Genomic DNA, 20,224 nt, shown 5'->3' with positions numbered 1-20,224 from the left:
TAATTTACCCATTGTAACAAGGGTATTTTTGTCCTTTTTCATTCTATCTACACAATAATTTCGTAAACTATCTCATTAATCAAACAACTACAAAAAAACACTATCTTAAGGTAACTATCTTATTATATTCTATCCACGAATCAAACGAGCCCTAAATACACACAACTGAGATATATGGATAATAACCTATTACCTTTCAATATTGCAAAACAACAATAAACAAATTTTTTCTTCAAACAACGTGGACATAACCTATGGCTTCAACTCATGCTGTTGGTACTTGGTAGTGAGGAATCCTTTGTTTCTAGAATAAATTTACGTAAAGATTTGCAAGGTTTCTGGGGATTGGAGAAACTAGGGTTTAAATATTTGAAAGTATTAGAAATGGGCCACTCACCCCTTAAAAGGGGTCATAAGGGGAGGGTTATCCACACTTATATAGATTAGATGTGATCTTCACCAAGTCGATGTGGGACGGAATTTAGAGAATTTAACACGCCCCCTCACGTGTGTGCCGGAAAGGACATCGGTCTTCCATCACGTGGGTTATCCACACTTATATAGATTAGATGTGATCTTCACCAAGTCGATGTGGGACGGAATTTAGAGAATTTAACACGCCCCCTCACGTGTTATAGATTAGATGTGATCTTCACCAAGTCGATGTGGGACGGAATTTAGAGAATTTAACACGCCCCCTCACGTGTGGGCCGGAAAGGACATCGGTCTTCCATCACGTGGGTAGGCAATGCAAAAGAAACCATCATCGATGTGGGCCGGAAAGGACATCGGTCTTCCACTCGTGAGGTAGATAAGAGATAAAGAGAAAACCATCATCGACTTGGGCCCGCTTTGATACTATATTAAAAATGAGCCACTCACCCCTTAAAAGGCCTCATAAGTGGGAGGGTTATCCACACTTATATAGATTAGATTGGATCTTCACCAAGTCGATGTGGGACGGAATTTAGAGAATTTAACCGAAAGCAAGTAAAGAATACATAGTTTTTTTACGTGAACAAGCGGTTGTTGAGTATTGAGTGAAATCTATTCTAATACGTCTACAATGATTTTATTCCTGCAGAAAGATTTTTGTTTTATTTTTTAGACACCTCAAAGAATATACACATAAGCTTTGGCAAGCCATATGACTAATGTGATGCCGAAAATTAAATCCAAGAATAAATTTAATAGAAGAGTTTGAAAAAATTGATACTCATTTTATAAGAGCATCCGCAGCGGTGGCGGTTGGCGCCACCGCCGTCCGTGCCAGCGGCAAGGCGAAGAACCGCCACCGCTGCAACCGCGCCGCTGGCACGGCGCTGCTCGATGTATCGAGCACGTCCGTGCCAGCGGACGCACACGTGTCACTCTCCCATTCGCCAACGGCATAGCCGTTGGTTTCAAACAATTTTTTATTTTTTTTAAAAAAAATCGGTTTTTTATTAAAAAAACCGATAAAAAATAAAAAAAAAAATTTCACTTCCCCAAAAAATTATATCCGTTTATAACCGTTTTTCCCCACTTTTTAATTTTTTTTTTATTTTTTTTACCCCAAAAATACACACTTTCATCTATAAATACCCCCAATTTCACTCCCAAAAATTCACACTTTCACTACACAATTATGTAATTTTTAGGAGTTTAATTATGTAATTTTTAATTTTTAGTATTTTAATTATGTAATTTTTAATTTTTAGGATTTTAATTATGTCTTTTTATTTTATTTGTAATTTGTAATTTTTATTGTGGTTTTTTTAATGAATTTTAGTATTATGAAAATGTTGTTGTGTAATTGAATTTTATATTAATTGTGCTCGTCCTTGCGGAAGAGCACAGTTGTGGGTGTTGTGCTCTTGCCAGAGAGCAGGCATGAATAGTACCGCCCGGGCCCACAACCGTGCCGCTGGCAAGAGCACGGTTGTGGATGCTCTAAAGATTGAGATAGATTTGAGAACAGGATACCGATAGAAACCTAAACTAACCCTAAAATAAAACAAGCAAATATAAATATAATTATAATTATTTATCACTACCCAAATCATAGCATTTGAAATTCTAATAACAAAACTGGCAGCAGCATATGTTAACAAAGATTTGTTGATATTACACCATAAAAAAATGAGTGATCCAAAGACTTCAAACTATGTTCAAACTACAAAATCAATGTGATGGGCCTTTTATGTTTGCCACTCGCCAATTTTTGGACTTTTGTGTCTAAGAAGAAGTATTTAGTAGGAGTATATTTTAATTCAAGCAATATATATTTATTCAATCGAACATCGTTAATAAGCGTCAGTACTGTCCAATTCATCAAATCAAATACCATTGTCATAATTATAGTATTACTCTTATATGACAAAGCATTCTAAAATTTCTAACATGGTCAAACTAGCACAAATTAGAACAAATGAAAACGACTGAAAAGAAAATCCATCACCTATATTGAATTGAACGTCCAAAATGATGTTGGGTGCCTCAATTTTGCCAATTTAGTTACATCTCATCGGCAAAATTAGCAACTTAAAAAATGAAATCGATTTTCAGTATTATACTCACTAGATTCTAGACTAATATTAATAATCAAAATTATATGGACATTAATGTTTGTCGGCATAATTTTATTCGGAGAAGGTCAATTGATGAATAGATATTTTTGAATTATATGAGCAAGTTTTTGGATTCTAGGCAGTGAGGTACACTAGTTGTCATGTACTTCTCTATTCATTTGATTGGACCACCTTATATAAGAAACTATATGAGAATTATACTGATCTCTTGTAATATATTATTGCCAACATGACAGCAACTGTGTGTACTATTCCACTATTATATGTTTTTCGATGTAAGCATACATTTGTACACTATTATAGATATACTCCATATATATATGCAATAATAATATTTTATGAACATATATAGTCAAGTAAATAGTCTAATCCGATCATGCACGAGAATATGTTTTGTATACCCATTGTACGTATATAAGATACCACTTATACTTCCTCCATCTGCGAAATGTTATCCATATTTGACTCGTCACTGGTTTTAAGAAATGTGAAGAAAAAGTTAGTGGGATGTGAGTTCCACATTTATGTATTAGTAATAGTATGTGAGTGTAATGACTAATGAGTTAGTGGAAAGTTGACTCTATTTACCAAAAATATAAAATAAAATCAAAGTGGATAACACTACAAAAAAACACGCAATTTAGTGACGGAATTGTCCGTCACTAATCAGCAAAATTTAGGCACTTAACAGATTTCATGACAGACTAATTAGTGACAGATCCGTCAATAAAAAGCTTGTTAGTAAAAATTTAGGAAATCAAAGGTGGCCGCCATGGTAAATTCGGATTAGTGACGGATAATTCTGTCACCAATTAGTGACTGACTTTTCTCAGTCACTTATCTGTTACTAATTCTTGAAATTTCAGCTACCGTCACTAATTCTGTCACTAATTTGCGTTTTTTTGTAGTGTAATATTTTGCGGATGGACAGAAATAAGAAAAGTGGCCAACATTTCATGGACGGAGGAAGTATTTCTCAAATTGAAGGTACGAGTTGCTGTCCAATCAACCAATAATATATACAACAAATTTTTTATCGCCACGTTATTAATTAATTTCATATGTCCAAAATTATTTATTCGGAAACACTTAATGATGAGACAAACTCTCTTTTTTTTTACTTGAGAAGGGGAGCAGTGAATTTGATTATTAGAATAATTCTTTGATTGAGCGCCCTCATGGTTTTGTTTTTGGAACACTATGGAGTTTGCAACTTTAAGTTATTCCTTGGTTTCATTACACTAAAATTACATAGGTCACATGTCACCACAGATCTTCAATAAGCGCACATGATTTTGATCTTGGAACACTATCTATTGGGTTTGCAATTTTTAATTATTACCCGATGTGAGATGAAGTTTGAACTTTGAATCCCAACAAATCTTCCTTTAAATTAAAAATACTTAGGTCACAGGCCAACACCAGGGAATGTGAACTAAGATCCATTGATAATTCATAGGAAGATGCAAGAATTAGAATGATTGTTGGTCCCCTCTCCTCTCTCTATCTCCCTGCATGGGAAAATGGACTGAATACTGTAATTAAGTTAAGCCCTTTTTAGCAAACCCTTATATATACACACAACACATCACCCTCATTTTCCTAAACCAAACATACATCACACAACATTCCTCCTTCTCTCCACATGGAAGGAAACCATCAAGAGATGCAGCTCTTCTCCTACACCGCCACCTCTTCTCCCGATCACAATCCACCGCCACTCGACCTCCAGCTATCCATAAGCCTGAACAAGCCGGAGTGCGTGGCGATGAGGAAGATGCGGAAGGCCGCGGGCGTGGAGGCTCTCAAGTGGCAGGGGGCGGAGCAGATTCGGCTGGCGGCCATGGAGAAGGCGTACGCGGAGCGCGTGAGGGAGCTGACGAGGCGGGAGATGAAGATGGCGCAGAGCGAGTTCGCACGCGCACGCGCCATGTGGGAGAGGGCACGAGAGGAGGTGCAGAGAGCCGAGAGGATCAAGGAGATGATGGATTCCCTCTCTGCCACCTGCCACTCCTGCAGGCACAACACCTTTAGACCTTAAAATCTGCTAACTGTGTTTTACTAGGTTTAATTTTCTTTGCTGTAATGAATTCCAGCACATGTACTATGAAGAAAATTATAACATTCAGTTTTTCATGTGCAAAAATAAAGCTTCATGATTGAAGATGTACTTGATTTTCTTACTTCCCATGTATCTGTAATTCATCATCACTTTTGAGATGCTAAAGTTGATGCTCTCATTCTCAAAGCTCTGAATTCTGACAAATCCATAGGCAATAGCACTACTTCTTCTGTGTATATATAGATTGAATTTAAGGGTATTCATAGACCAATACAATAGATTGATTACTAGTCTAGTAAAAAAGGAACAGCCAGTTAGCTAGAGTGGTCCTCTATTTCCTTTATCTTGGAGTTCGTACACATTTCGGCAGATAACTTATCTATCTTTAAGTTATATGACCAAAAATGATCTAAAATGTTTGTTCTTATCATATTTTGTTTAATTATCTACACCAAAAATTACTTAGTATTTTTATTAAAAAAATCAATTTCACTTAAAAAAATATTAACAAATATAATTAAAAAAAAGTAAAAAAAAGGTCGTAAGGAATAGCTAGTATATGCAGTGTTGAATCTGAAACGTGTATGACCAAGGGATCGTTTTGTATGAGATGAATTCGATGTAAGGGAGTGTGATCACTGGACATGCTAATCTCTATTTAATTTGTTGCTATGGTTATTGCCTTATTGCTGCTTAGTTGGAATAGGGGATTGGATATGAGGCCTCTTTACACATCCACATTTTGTTGGAAAAGTAAATGGTCAACTAAAAAGTTATCTTGAGTTGTTTGAAAGAATATATTTACTCCTAAAATATACTAGTAATCTGACCATTTTCCTCTATATGATGCTAAAAAAGCTTGTCGGCATATACATTATTAAAATATATTATCGGACCTAATTGTAAAAGAAATCATTTAATCATGTTAGCATTTGTATTGATTTAACATGTAGTAGTACTAGTTTTTATTACGCCATATAATTTCTAAGCAGTTGTCAATGAATGCAATAATGCAGTAGTATTTGTTAATGATGTGATACTCATACCACTACACCTAAGCTAACTAATTTTTTGATCATACATGACAATACACGTGGCATTATATAATCTGCTAACCAATTAGGGAGCATTTCCCTTCTCTTTGCCATGGCCATATCATATATATATATATACACACACACATAGATATTGGATGCAGCGACAAAAGTTTGGTTTACTTTTTCTTTATTTTTTTTCTTTTCATTTCCTTTAATATTTGTGTCTAATATACGGTTATTATCAAATTTAATTAAGTGCTAATATGTGGAATTGATACTTTTGGAAAGTTAAAACTAAACCTAACAATTGAACATACTTAAACGAGTAATAAATGCTTGTTGTGTATCTCGTCTAATTTTACCTTGTCAATTTAACTTTACAAGGTTTATTTATATACTACTCACTCTGTCCATAATATATGGCACACTTTTTTTTTTAAAAGTTCAATTTGACATTAATATAAATATATTATTTTTTTCTGAGTCTAACATACAAACAACATTTCCTAAAATCTCATGTAATTTCCTAAGTCCTAAGTGTGCCCATCTAGTATGGGATGGAGGGTGTATATATTAAGGGCGCGTTTGCTAGTGTTGATAAGTCCAACATAGCAAAATTATTAGGCTTTAATGGAGTAGTTTGGTAGCCAAATTTAGTGATATGTGTGGTCCCAAAACCGTAAATCCTAAACTAATTCTATTTTCGCTATATGGAATCGTGTTAGATTGGTGTGATAGCCGTTGTTATTGACATTGGATTTGGTTAAGGTTTCTCTTGGAATTTGGTTCACCTGTGGATATGATGGCGATTTTTTATGACTTTGTTTATATTCGATTTTTGTTATGTTGTGATGATTTAATTCTTTAATACGAGCCTAATTTTGACTCATTTCTTTTCGATTTTATTTTTTTTATTTCTTCTACAACTCCTCATTGTTTAGGTAGATTTTATTTTATTTTATATTTTTTTGGGTAGATTTTTTTATCTGTGTTCACATCAATTTAAATATGTTAATAAAACAAGTAAATTGATTGACATCATAATTAAATCGGTTTCTCTTTACTAAGCTTAATTCACGGAAGGTCCAAATTAATAACAACACAACTAAAATGCATGTATAAAAAAATATGTAAAAAAAAGTTAGTGACTAGATCATACTTTAATAACAGAATTTGAGTAAATTTATCAAAAATAGTAAAATTGAAATGAAATATTTAACAGAAAATAAAAAAAAAGTGAAATATGAAATGGCAAACAGAGAGAATATATATCACAATTAGGTAAAGTATAGTAACACGAAAAGTTCTTTTACACATTATTTTGAATATTATGTATATACCAAACATCAAAATTGATTTTCCGCTTTCGTATCTTTATATACCAATACATTACCTGGGCCTAACAAAGTGTGAAAATAAAATATGGAAATAAATAATCTGAAACAAATGTATCTTAGTGTGTAATATACATGAGTGGATTATTTAAGCAAGATGACATCACCTTAATTAAATAATTAAAATAATATAAAAATTAAGCATGATAAATTTGGAGATTTCCCAAGAGTTGTTCGACTGAGCCATCGTTAAGATCTGGGTTGCCATCTGAAATGTGTTTTGAAATCAATTTAATATCTTTAATAGCGGTTGTAATTATATTAAGATTAAAAAAACAAGATAGTTAAGATCGTATTTGACCACTGATATTTATGTAAAATACAAGTAGTCAACTATGAATAAAGAAGTCAGCGCACATACAGGTAGATTTGGTGCTATTATTTACGTAAATACCAAAAATTTAAAGTGACATCAATAATAATCATATAATGCATTAATCGACTTTATATCATGTTCACATTGAATCATTCTGCCTAATACTAATATCAAGACTTTGATCATGAGCATTTAGTGTTATCTAGTTTTTAAATGATGATTTTGAATTTCCAATAATATTAAATAAATTAGTAAATATATGTAGATTAAAGTTAAGTTGCATCAATATGGAGTACGTATAATTTAAGTGTAATTAATTTCTTTTTTCAAAATTGTAAATTTACTTTTTTGAATGGGCTATTATTGCAAATTTTCTCATTTTAATAATGATTGGGATATTGGGAAACCGCAATATTATTTTTCCAAACGACGGTTCGCGTTCTACGAACGACGGTTCAACTCCAAACGAAATTTCACGCTTTCCAAACGACGGCCGCATTTAATAACCGTCGTTTCGAAATGACGAGATGGGAGAATTTGTTCATCCCATGCTTTTTGTTTCTCTTTTGTCTATATATATATATAGCTTCCATTACATTCCATATTCTTTTACTTCACCAACAAAAACAAAGAGCTACCATCAAGATTTTCGCCCCCTCTTCATCCTCTCCAAAATTTCTTCCAATCCTTGTTCTTGCTTCCATTGGAGTTTGATTTTCAAGAGTTCCCGACGAATCGCATCAATCTTTGCTTCTACCGTTTGGTTTTTATTCAAGAAGGTATAATTGAATCTTTTCCTCATCTTCTCCATTGAAACCTTGTTCTTGATTCCTTCATGCATATAGTGAGTGTAGGAATCTTAAATCGCATAATTAATCGGTGGGAATTTGTGTTTGTATGAGAACAATTGTGAATATGCAATTTTGAATGAATATGTGTGAAGTTTGAATGAATCTTTGGTGAATGATGTGTGAATATATGAGAACATGACTGTGAGAACCTTTTGAAGCATGATTGTGTGTTGGAAGCATGAAAAATTGTGTTTTTGATGAATGAGGAAGAAACCCTGATCTCGAAATTGTGAAGCCTGAAAACTGTGGTGTTCGGACAGTGGATTCCGACGTGTATTTGGCTGACCAAACGATCTTATTTTGGTGCGAATTTTTAACTGAGTAAACTTCAAGGTGTTTTCTATGTTGTGTGTGAATTTCAGCCCCTTTTGACAAGAGATGAAGTTTTAATAAATTTTTGAAGTTGACTGCGCAATTCTGCCAGAAACTTGTATTCTTGCCCAGAGAGTTTCGTTTTGATTTGACCGAACAAATGGCCTTATCTTGATGTGAATTTTTGACTGGATGAAATTTGAAGTGTCTTCTGTGTTTTGTGAAAATTTCAGCCTCATTTAACATCGGATGGATTTTTGGTGATTTTACAAACCAACTGCGCAGTTCTGCCAGATTCGTTGTTATGTAAAAATATCACTTGTTGCCAAGTTGAGTGAATTATATGATGCATGTATGTTTTAGGAATGTATCCTATGACGTGATTATGTGTGACACGTTGAGAAATATTATGACATGTTTTCCTTATGTTGATGAATGTTGGGATGGGTAATTTAAGAGAATGATAAACAAAATTACCCAAATTTTAATTAAAAAAAATTTTAAGAGAATGATAAAAGGAACAATAGGACATGCATGATAATGTGGATTGATGGAAGGCTGAATTGTATTGTGGTTTGGCAAGGGTTATTGTGTGTACGTGAGCACAAGGAACGAGGGTTGCCTTAAGTGGATATTGAATTGTTTAAGCAAACGAGGTGGGTTTTCTTTTACTAAACTCTTTTACGCTTTCAAAAGTATGATTATGGTGTAATAAGGGTGGTTTAAAGTGTTATGTCATGTCATGTTTGTTTTGATGATGAGATTGTGCCTGATGCCTAGTTTGTGAGTGCGCTTCATTAGGCTATAGGGCCATGTTAAACGAATTCGGGTCTGAGTAAGGCCGCAAACCCTATCAGGCTAGTGTACACAGGTGGGATCGCGAGCCGTCCTTGCTAGTCGGCCGGTCTCATGGGCGAATAGTGTGGCCACACTTTCGTCGCACTATGGAAAAAGGATGTGATTGAATGATTGATGAGAAAGTGGGGAGATTGATTGTCTGGCCAGACTTTGAAATATTTTTGTGTTCTCGTGATATTTCTTAACTACATATAAAACTCGAGACCACTGGTATGGATGACATAACTATATAAAATGTTTTCGGCATGAGCCCATTGAGTACAACAAGTACTCAGCCCTGCATGTGTTTTCCCTATGTGCAGGTTGAGCGGGATGTTGCGGTGGATGTTGAGTCGGCCTAGGGAATTTGGATGCGTTGTGTCTTCATACACAGGCGTCATCCTTGACTCTCTTTGAAACCTTATTTCCGCTGCTATATTTTTGAACCATGCCTCAAGACCTTACTTTATTTCGTACTGTTTTGAGTATGTCAAATTCTGTTAGACTTTAATCCGTTGTTTACTTCATTACTCCAAAATGGTTCTTCGTAACCTAAACCAAGTGTTTTTCTTTTGGAAGTTAATTGGATTTTGACATTTATTTTTCTCCGCTGCTTCTTTTGAAGAATCATTTGCTAAGTCTTGACTAATTAACAATAAATTTGTAATATTAAGTTTCTTTAAGCTAAAATCTCGTTGTTTAACTTTTAATATTATCCTTTTAAGCTATTTGAGTCTTTCTTATGAACTGTCGTCCTTAAATATTGCCTTTATTGCTATCTCGTGGTCACGATCTCCTCGTTTATAGTACCCCTAGTATGGGCGGTCGTGACATTACAATATTTGCTATTGTGACAGAAATCTAACCCATTTTTTATAACCATAAAGTAAATTAGTGAGATAAAATTTTAATTTTAGATTTTTCATGCAGAATGGAACTCAATTAAGTAGATAAAGTGTCTAATTTTACTTTATTATAGAAATTACTATGCCTATCACTGTGGTAAGTAATAATTTCATGGAAAAATATACTCATTATAATAGCTAGGCAGACCATGTGATTGGTGCTATGCTATCCATTTATATGTGGGAGAAATATTTAAATTTGAAATTAATTGAATGTGGAAGTGAGACTTTAGGGTACTTTACTGTTCTAGTTTGGACTTTTGAGATTCCATATATGAATAATGATGCTGAAGAATCTTACCCTATTATTCATAATGACAAAAGTCTAAGACAAGTATATTCACGCTATTCATAGTTTTGATATGAATATTATATATCAGTTACCACATTTAACATAAGATGTATATATTTCATTTTTCATATGTAATGTATTTTTATTAAACACATATATTTAAATACTATTATATTTATTTTCTCGTTCGACTCCACGATTTTTAATTCCTGGATCCGCCATTGAGTATAATAAACTATGTACGTAACTTCGAATGTTTTATATAGATTGAACATGTGTCGAGTCAATTTAATTAAAAAATCAAAAGAATAAAAGCATAGCAAATTTTAAGTAAGATGCTCGAATGGTTTTGGTCTTTTGGATATAGTCGAACAATATGTTAAACTAAAATATAATTTAAAAAAACCCATAAAATTTTGCAGCGAGAATATTATTCTAAATTAATCCTATACTGAAATATAATGATTTTACTTTCCAAAAGTAATTGATACATATAGAAAATTTATTCAGTGAAAGAAATTAAAATATTGCTGGTGGCCGACAACGAAGCTCAAGCCTCACCCATTTTCTAAGTAAACACTACATTTAATCCATATATTTTAAACGAAAGAAATTCAAATTCTACCCTTTTTCTTTAATTATTTGAGAATCTCTAGTTCTTTTTAGCCTACGGTTATATATACATTTTAATTTAGACATTTTCACTAAAAGGATGTATTTATATTTCGTTAAGTTTATGTCATAAAGTCACTAGGCAACCAATTGATTTTCCCAAAATATAATAAAGGATGATATCTTTCAATCAAACCTCATAAAAAAACATTATATCTGCATGGACTTTGTTGTACCAACTTCTGTAGCTCATAATGGGCCCAAATCGGTTGTGCTTAAAGCTCTAATTTAAAAAATAATTCAATCCAAGCCCGGCCTGTTATACGAGACGGGCCTACTTGATCGCTAAATATGGGCCTCAATTTTGTATCAGCCTTCAGCCACATTCAATTTCGACATATACCTTTATTACTCATTATTTTAAAAAAATTATATGAAATGTAAATTTCAGATATGCTTTGTTGTGTAGTTAAATAAATATATTGTGGGGCTATGATTTATCTGGTGCGTCAGAAAAGGCCATACTCATAGCAACACTCAAATACAGACCCCTAACACTGATTGCATCAATACAGACAAACAGACATAATTAAGATTGTAAATTGTAATCAAATATGAAAACAAATCAACCATGTGCACATACAGATTGTAGTCCCAAACAAAATGCCTTAAAAATCATCATAAATTAAATAATTGAGACTCGAATAATACATGTAAATTTCAACCAGCAATATCCACAACGCCACATGCAAAATCAGTTTCAATGTATAAGCGAGTAGGTATCAACCTATCAAGTCAAGCCAATACACTGAATAAATATAAATAAATTAAATGCTAACTAATACTCTCTCCGTCCCAAAATAATGACATTTTGGACGACACGAAAATTAATGCATAAATGATAAAGCAAAAGGGATAATGAGAATTGTAGTATAAATAGTGTTAATGGATTGTGTGATCCACATTATTATTACGGGGTAGTGTCTAATGGTGAACACTAATGATATAAGTTGTAAATAAATTGACGTACCTGTCAACATACATGTCAACTTTTTATAAATTAAAATGAGATATTTTATGGGACGAACTAAAAAAGAAATTAGTACTTATTTTGGGGTAGTACGTAGGTATTTACAATTTAAATGTTTGAGGGCATGATTGAATATTATACTATCAAGAAAGGGTAATATGTCAACTCGGTAAAAAGGAACACGCATTAGTTAGATTACGTCGTGTGATTATCGGGATGATATCTTTACCATCAATTTATTCAATCAAACTGTTCATATACTAATTCATAGTTAACATTTTTCAACAAAAATATAAATTTATATGCTCCAAACATAATTATAAAACCTACCAATATTTATCTAGTCATTTAAAGTAAACAGGCCATTTTATGGAGTAGTATTAAAATGGATTCTCATTTAACCACAGTGTTGTATAAATAAATTACTATGTTCATTGCACGAGTGGTGAATGTTTTTTCTAAGTATATGGAAATTGAAAACTATATAATAATAATAATTACTGATTACGTGAGCATACCATTTCTAGAAAAATAGAGACTATATATCATAGTGATATTTGGGATTGGAGAACTAGCTTTTGCAAATTTGACATTGTTTTCTCAAAAATTTATTGCTATCATACGAGCTCTTTTCATCAATAGAAGAACAATACGTCCAAACATCTTATTCTCATTGTGATGATGGCAAATTATGCAATAATGTACATACTAATAAGTAATATCCGAAACTTGATTTTTATTCCACAGTTTATTAGCTCTAACTAAATTCATTAATGAGGAATGAAACTGAGTAAGCTCTATGATAGAGACGTAGAACCGAGGAAAAGAAATTATATATTAAGTAAAAGGTGTGTATCAAATACTAACTAAATCACATATCAAATACTAACTAAATCACACTAATAACTAATATCAATTTTGTATGTTAAAAATATTAATACAAAGACACAAATTTATCAATCTTCTTGTGTTGATAAACTTATATCTTTGTATTGATATTTAAATTTACATGTTGTATTGATATAATTATGTCCTTGTGTAGATAATTTTAATACACAAAATTGAAAGTTATTAGTAGTTATTACTGTAAATCAGTTAGCACACTAACGCAACCCTCAAGTAAAATTTGATATAGATGTGTTGTGAGGGGAGTGTTATATTGCCAACTCAATACTTAACTGCTAACTATAATTAAATAGAGTGATGCTAAATGGCCATAATGTGGCCAGCCATAAACATAAAATATTAATAAAAATTTATGTATTTAATGCTATTTTACTTGAAATTGATTCATCTTAAAATTATCAAATTTTCAAGACTAATTTACCCCATTCCCATTGCATAGAATAGAATGATAATTTTAAGTCTTTGACCGCAATACTATTGTATAACTACGTAAAACTAATTTTCTAGTGTCCAATTTTTTGGCCTAACCATCAACTTCTATCTCTGCGAACTACATCAAATTATCAAATTACTAATGTGACTTTATGGACTATGAGTTTAGCACAAACAAATGACTTCCACTTAATCATAATTTTCTAAAAATATTTATTCGACCATCATCTTTTTAGAAAAAATCCTTTTATCATTAGAGTTACGTACGTGGTATAGCAAAGGGTGGTGCAACTTCTTTAAAATCATTAAGATGAGTTATGGTTTGAAATTTGGATACAAAACAATTAAAGTACTCCACCAATTAAATTATACTAATATGTTGTGGTATACGATTTGAAGATCCATAACACGGTGTCACGTAATTTTTTAATATATACTACTGGAGTAATTTATTACTTGAATATTAACCAATGAGATTTAGTCTTCCAATTTTATAATATATGATACTATTATTTATTTGAAAAAAACGACATACCTTATTTTTAAATTTATCAGCTCCAATAATCAATTTTATCTTATAAAAGTGATAATGGATTTTTTAAAAATAATTATGTATCCTAAGTTGGTGTAATATAATAAAAACTAATACTATTAATTACAAAGTTAATTAAAATGTAAATTTAAATAACAAAAACTGATGAAAAAATTAATTAGGTTTACAAAAATTTGGATGGCTGAATCTTGTTCAAATAAATTGGGGGTGAGGAAATTAATATTGATAGACAGTGAAGAATGAATATTTGACTTTATCAACGGTAAGAATGAATAGGACTGGTAATTAAGAATGACTTTAAATTTGAAGTGAAATTTGAGAAAAGGGTAATTAAGTAAAATTATGTTAGCACTAACTATTACTATTAATTTATTATATTGACTTTTATAATTATTTACAAAAATGTCATTGTGTGGCTGGCCACATTATGGCTACATAGCATTATTCAATTAAATAATAGTCATTAGATATTCAAATCAAGGGTCTAGATCATCAGCCCCAAAATGTCAATACGATCAACAAAAAACGTCAATAAGGGTATTAAGGTCAATTTACAACAAATTAGTTATAACTATCTTTTGAAAAATATCTCATAGTTTTAAAACACATATAACTTTCTCGATTTAAATTATTTTTTCGCACAACATATATCAAATAAAAGATAATTTCGTAAAGATTTTAACGAGACCTCACTTACATATGTTCTGATGTCAAAATTTGAAAAAAAATAAAAAAATTTCTTAAATTTCGTTAACAGCTTTATATCAATACACGGAACATAATATGTCAATACAATGTTTGTACAATGTCAATATGAAATTGTATTGACATTGTCATGTCTTTGTGTTGATGTATTTCATACACTGTATTAACATTGTGTTTCTAAACCCTAAATTTGATAGTTGCTATTATTTTTTTAATATTAAAAAATAAAAAATGAAATTACACATGACAATTTGTAGACCACAAGATTTCTAAAATTATATGATCTTAAATTAGTTATAGTTAACAATTAAATAATAAGTTAACAATTGATCAGTCATTGTGTTGTGATTGTTATTAGTTAATAAAGTTACAAAGCTAAAATTTATACTTCTTAATAATATACTTTTTGTATTACTCCTAGTAGTTTTCTAGATGAGATTCATTTTTCCATCAAATTACACATTTATTTCATTAATTAGCCACTCGATCAATTTAAATAAAATAAAGTTGAATTAATATAAATTTAAAAATCATCTTATACTAAAGGTTGAATTTTATATCATTAATTGTAATCCGAAATTCCAAATGCCAAGAAGTAATTTATTGAATTTAGCCGCTTCTTAACGACAAACCAATCAAGTCAAAGGGGAAACAATCAAACAATCAATCCATGTGATTCACAACTAATTATAGCTATTTAATCATTAATTCCAAATACCTATTATTAATACAAGATGACAATTCGAGTCTAAATTGAGAGCAAATAGACAAATTATTGGTCATTAGGTACGACTCATCAAAATAACAAAATTTTTCTACATAGTAGTACTAGCGTATATATATATATATATATAGAGTGTGTGTGTGTGTGTTGAGACTGGTAATAAAAAATGTCGTGAGAGAATCAATGTACCCAAGTTTGCGATATTTGGATATTGATAATATTAGTTTAGTTTGCTGTGACTTATAGAGATTAATTAAATACGAAAGTGAATCAAAGTACCCAAATTTGCGATATTTAATTTGAATATTGATAATATTGTTGTGCCTTAATAGAAAGATTAAGTAAATAAGCAAGTGATATATTATAGTAGTAGATCTTAAACAGAAGACTGCAAGACAAAAAGAATCATTTATTATAGCAGAAAAAATCTATTTGATCTACAAATCTTACACTATTCTCGTTTATAATCAATGTGGGACATTAAAGTCTTTAATAGTCGTTTCTCACGACCACGCGTTGATCACGACTGATTATTTGACAAGCCACCACTCCGAGATGGCTCCCAAATGTGGCATGTTAGTAACTAATGATTATTCGCCAGACGCCACTATGATTCTTGTTGTCACGAGAGTTGACTTCCATATGTCTTTGTTGATCATGATCATGCATGTTGGCACAACCATCTTCCACAAGCCACCACTTGATCCTAATCATTTAATTAAGCTATCAATGAATGTACAAATATTGCAGACCAAATATGATTAACTCATACTATAACTTACTAATTCACTTACTAATTTTCAGTTTCTATTTTGCCTATGATCCTCATATTACTTACTTTTCACAATTGAGAGAACATATAAATAGAAACTGAAAATTAGTAGATTATTCATGCTAATCTAAGTTAATATTTTAGTGGCAACTAAGTGAAACTGAAAATTATTTGAGATAAAATAATGTCTGAATTTAATTCAAGACATAATAGAATTGAATAATTTGCAGCTTATGGTTGGGCATGATTAATAATTTGCCACCAAAAAATTACACATATCTTGGTTTCGTATAAATTATGTGCATAAAATAAATGCTTGTACGTGAAGATAAATGCATGTATCAGTATCAAAGTACATTAATAATAGTATGAAATAGATAGGGTTATTAATAGGGCAATGTGCCTAAAAGAGTAATTATATATCACCCCAGCTGGGCATTGGAGATGTGACCACGTGCTAGATCCCATAAAACTCTCCCCAATGTTTTAATTTTAATCAAATTGTTAGTCCTACTAAATTTAGTCCCTCTAATGTAGTTATTTTGTTGTTCACCATACTTTAAAAAAATATACTGTATAAATTAATTATATTTCTTTTCTTCTGTAATTTGTAAGTGGCAGAAGTAGAATATGGCCCAAATTTTCTGACAATAGAAAAAAGGCGTAGCATAAAATTTTCATTTATGACATGAAATTATCGGAAAACAAACCGTTAGATACTTAGATCTTAAAAGAAATGTTGAAGTTTTATAGGGCATGATAATTTTGCTAGTAATCAAAATGTGTTGATATTATTGAAGCATTTTTTAAAACGTGCTAAAATTAAAATCAAAACTGATAATTTTTTTAGCAATTAACCATACATTTTCATATCTTTCACATCTTTATTTTAGGGAATAATCTTTTCCATTAAGTAACAGACCAGAGCCGGCTTTAGAAAAAAAGTGAATGAAAATTAGTTAGCGTTAGAATCCATCTCATCAAGATGCACAAAAAACCTCAAAAGTGATGAAAGTGAAGTTATAAAAGCTACAAGAAATGAATAATTTTTTTAGAATAATAGTAAAATAAAATTCCTCCATTATGAAGTCATGCCTCATCTCATTTTCTACTAATTCATAGTGGTTAGTTATTGAATTTTTTAAAACACAATGATCACATAATTAGAAGAAATTGGGAGCTTGTTTGCATTTCCGAGTTATTTAAATTAGTATGGTTTACTACTATTTAGCTAGTGCCAACAAATCAAGATTCAATCCCTTTATCAACGTGTTTCAATTTATAACGAGAAAAATGAGTTAGAACATGCAAGCATGGGGCTGTTTCCTCCCTGTTTCTTCTCCACCGATAATCATATATTATAAGCTTACAATTATCATATATATGCAAAGCTAGTTTTGTCCGAATTCAACTCCAAAGATTCAGAGTCTCAGAGAGAGAGATGGGGAAAACAGGAAGATGGCTAAGAAACATCTTGACTACCAAGAAAGAAAAGGTAAAAGAGAGAGAAATCGACCAAATCTCAGGCACCGACCACCGCCCCTCATCTCCCATCTCCTCCACCACCACCCCTAAAGAGAAGCGCCGCTGGAGCTTCCGCCGCTCCTCCGCCTCCGCTCCGCCCAAGCACCACGATCCCATCCCCATCGAAAATGAACCCGCCCCGCCCACCGATCACAAGGCCGAGGAAGAGGTCGCGGATCCAAGCTGTTTTTCGCGGCTATTTGGTGTGTTTCGTATTGTTACATACTACTATAAAAGGATACTGATATTGGTTTATAGACCAAATGGACTCTCTTTTTCGATATCATTTACTATAATATTTTTCTATTCTTTGGGTGAAGGCTAGAAAAGCTTTGAATGCGTTGAGAGGATTGGTGAAGCTGCAGGCGTTGGTGAGGGGGCATTTGGTGAGGAAGCAAGGGACGGCGACGCTGCGGTGTATGCAGGCGCTGGTGGCCGTGAAGACCAGAGCCAGAGCCCAGAGGCAGAAGATGGCTGCTCAAGATTCCCAATTTCTTGATCAAACCAACTATACTCACAGAAAATCTACCCATGAAAATATGTTTAAGAATTCCAATTATCAAGTAAGTGTTTCTTTCTTTTCTTTCAACAAATCAATTACTTCAACATACATCATCACAAACTATCAAGATTCAAGAATGTGGTTGCAAATGAATACTCTGTTTTAGCTTGTTTTATTTGCTTGATTTAATATGCCAAAGTCAAGAATTGGCGGTTCTAGTTCTGAAAATTTTGGAACCGTAACCAACCCGACAAAGGAATGGTGGTCTCGGGTTCAAGCCAACCATTTTTTTTTGTCGTTTGCCAATGTTATTTATTTATTTTTATCCTATTTTCACAACTTATTACAAATATTCTTGCCAATGAATTGGAACCGGACTAGTAGAACCGATATACTGATTCCGGTTCTAAACCGGAACCGCTGGTGTGAACCAGGCATCCCGTATTTGTATCATCACATAATTTGTTGCCATCAAACAGGATTTCGGGCTGGAAGAGAACGTGAAGATCGTGGAGATGGATCAAGGCGACTACAAGCCCGCAACAAGAGCCCGAAACAGAGCAAGCAAGATCATCACGAGTCAGACATAACAAGCTCGCTGGGGACGGCAGAGAGCAGCCCCCTGCAGTGCTACTCGGCCGTCCTATCCAAGGCCGAGGAGGCCCGCCTCCCCTTCTCATACCCGAGGTCAGAGTACGCAGAGTCCCTCTGCAACGACTGCCCCGGCTACATGGCCAACACACAGTCGTCTATGGCTAAAGTCCGGTCCCACAGCGTCCCCAGGCAGAGGCCCCCTGAGGGGGCCCTGTGCTGGAGAGCAGGAGGCCCTCCATAGAGGGTCGCAACGTGCCTAGGGCAGTCAGGATGCAGAGGTCGTCGTCGCACGTGGCTCACTATCCTTGGTCAGTGAAGCTTGATAGATCATCAGTTTCACTCAAGGATAGTGAGTGTGGATCATCCAGCACTGTGCTTACTAACACCAACTATTGTAGATCATTGGTTGGATTTGAGGTTACTTTAATTACCTTTTTTTTTGTTCTATTTTTTTTTGTAGGTACAAGTTTATGATGAGTATTGGTTTGCTTTGGATTCAGGTGCATGGAGGTAGGTATTGAACTGAGAGAAATCTGAGGAGGAGAAAGCATGGGAGTTGGAATTGATCTTGTAATGATTTTGGTTAATTTGTTCTTGGTTTCAAGATCATAAAGGTGGGATCATTTCAATTCTAGTGTAACAGTTTGCTTAATTTATTTATATTTGTTAATGTGAAGAAGTTATTGTATCTTTCTACTTGTTATTACTATTGTTTTTTTGGGTACATTTGTCACGACCGCATTTTCTAAGGATAGAAAACACGGTTGATCGAGACTAGGGGAGGATTAAAGAAGCGGGGAAGAAAGGGGAAAATCAACACAACTCAACCACAACCCGAAACAAATGGGAATAGCTCGAAATAAATCAGAGTTTTGAACAAAATAGACTTGAGTCTTTTAAGATGCACAACGGAAGCAAATGAACGCGGTTCCATGTATGAAGACATGAACCTCCGAGAGTCAAAATCTGACTGAATTAAATGTCCTGTTTCAATAGCACTTCCTCCACCACTTCGCTACTCAACCTGCACATTTAGAAATATATGCAGGGCTGAGTACAGAAAGTACTCGGTGAACACATTGCCGAAAATACAAATATACTTTTGAAAATATTGTCAAGCCATCATCACAGTAACACTCAGGGGTTTTATTTAAAAGACCCGAGTTTACTAAAAATCTTTATTCGACTGCGCAGTCTAAGTTCTTCCCATTCCTTGCCATATCTGATCACATTGTGCCGTGGAGATGGTGTTCTCCCACGGTCACCTTACATTCATGTGCCGGGAAGGTGGCCA

General features: G+C 33.0%; 1 protein-coding gene and 1 pseudogene across 1 annotated transcript; both read left to right on the top strand.

Moving 5' to 3' along the window:
• Window positions 1-4,037: 4,037 nt before the first annotated feature.
• LOC121786400 (zinc finger protein SHOOT GRAVITROPISM 5-like) lies at window positions 4,038-4,797 on the top strand. Its single transcript, XM_042185030.1, has one exon. It carries the CDS (start codon window positions 4,216-4,218, stop codon window positions 4,609-4,611), a length of 396 nt encoding a protein of 131 aa, XP_042040964.1. The 5' UTR covers window positions 4,038-4,215; the 3' UTR covers window positions 4,612-4,797.
• A 12,800-nt stretch (window positions 4,798-17,597) lies between these two features.
• LOC121786516 lies at window positions 17,598-19,538 on the top strand (annotated as a pseudogene).
• The last annotated feature ends 686 nt before the right edge of the window (window positions 19,539-20,224 follow it).

This window comes from Salvia splendens, chromosome 22 (assembly GCF_004379255.2).
Source record: "Salvia splendens isolate huo1 chromosome 22, SspV2, whole genome shotgun sequence".
NCBI lineage: Eukaryota > Viridiplantae > Streptophyta > Magnoliopsida > Lamiales > Lamiaceae > Salvia > Salvia splendens.
The sequence above is the reverse complement of the archived record's forward strand: the minus strand, read 5'-3'. Positions and strand labels throughout refer to the sequence as shown.

What these genes read in the sequence shown, in the direction of transcription:
- LOC121786400 (XM_042185030.1), top strand. Translation starts at nt 4,216, where the DNA reads ATGGAAGGAAACCATCAAGAGATGCAGCTCTTCTCCTACACCGCCACC.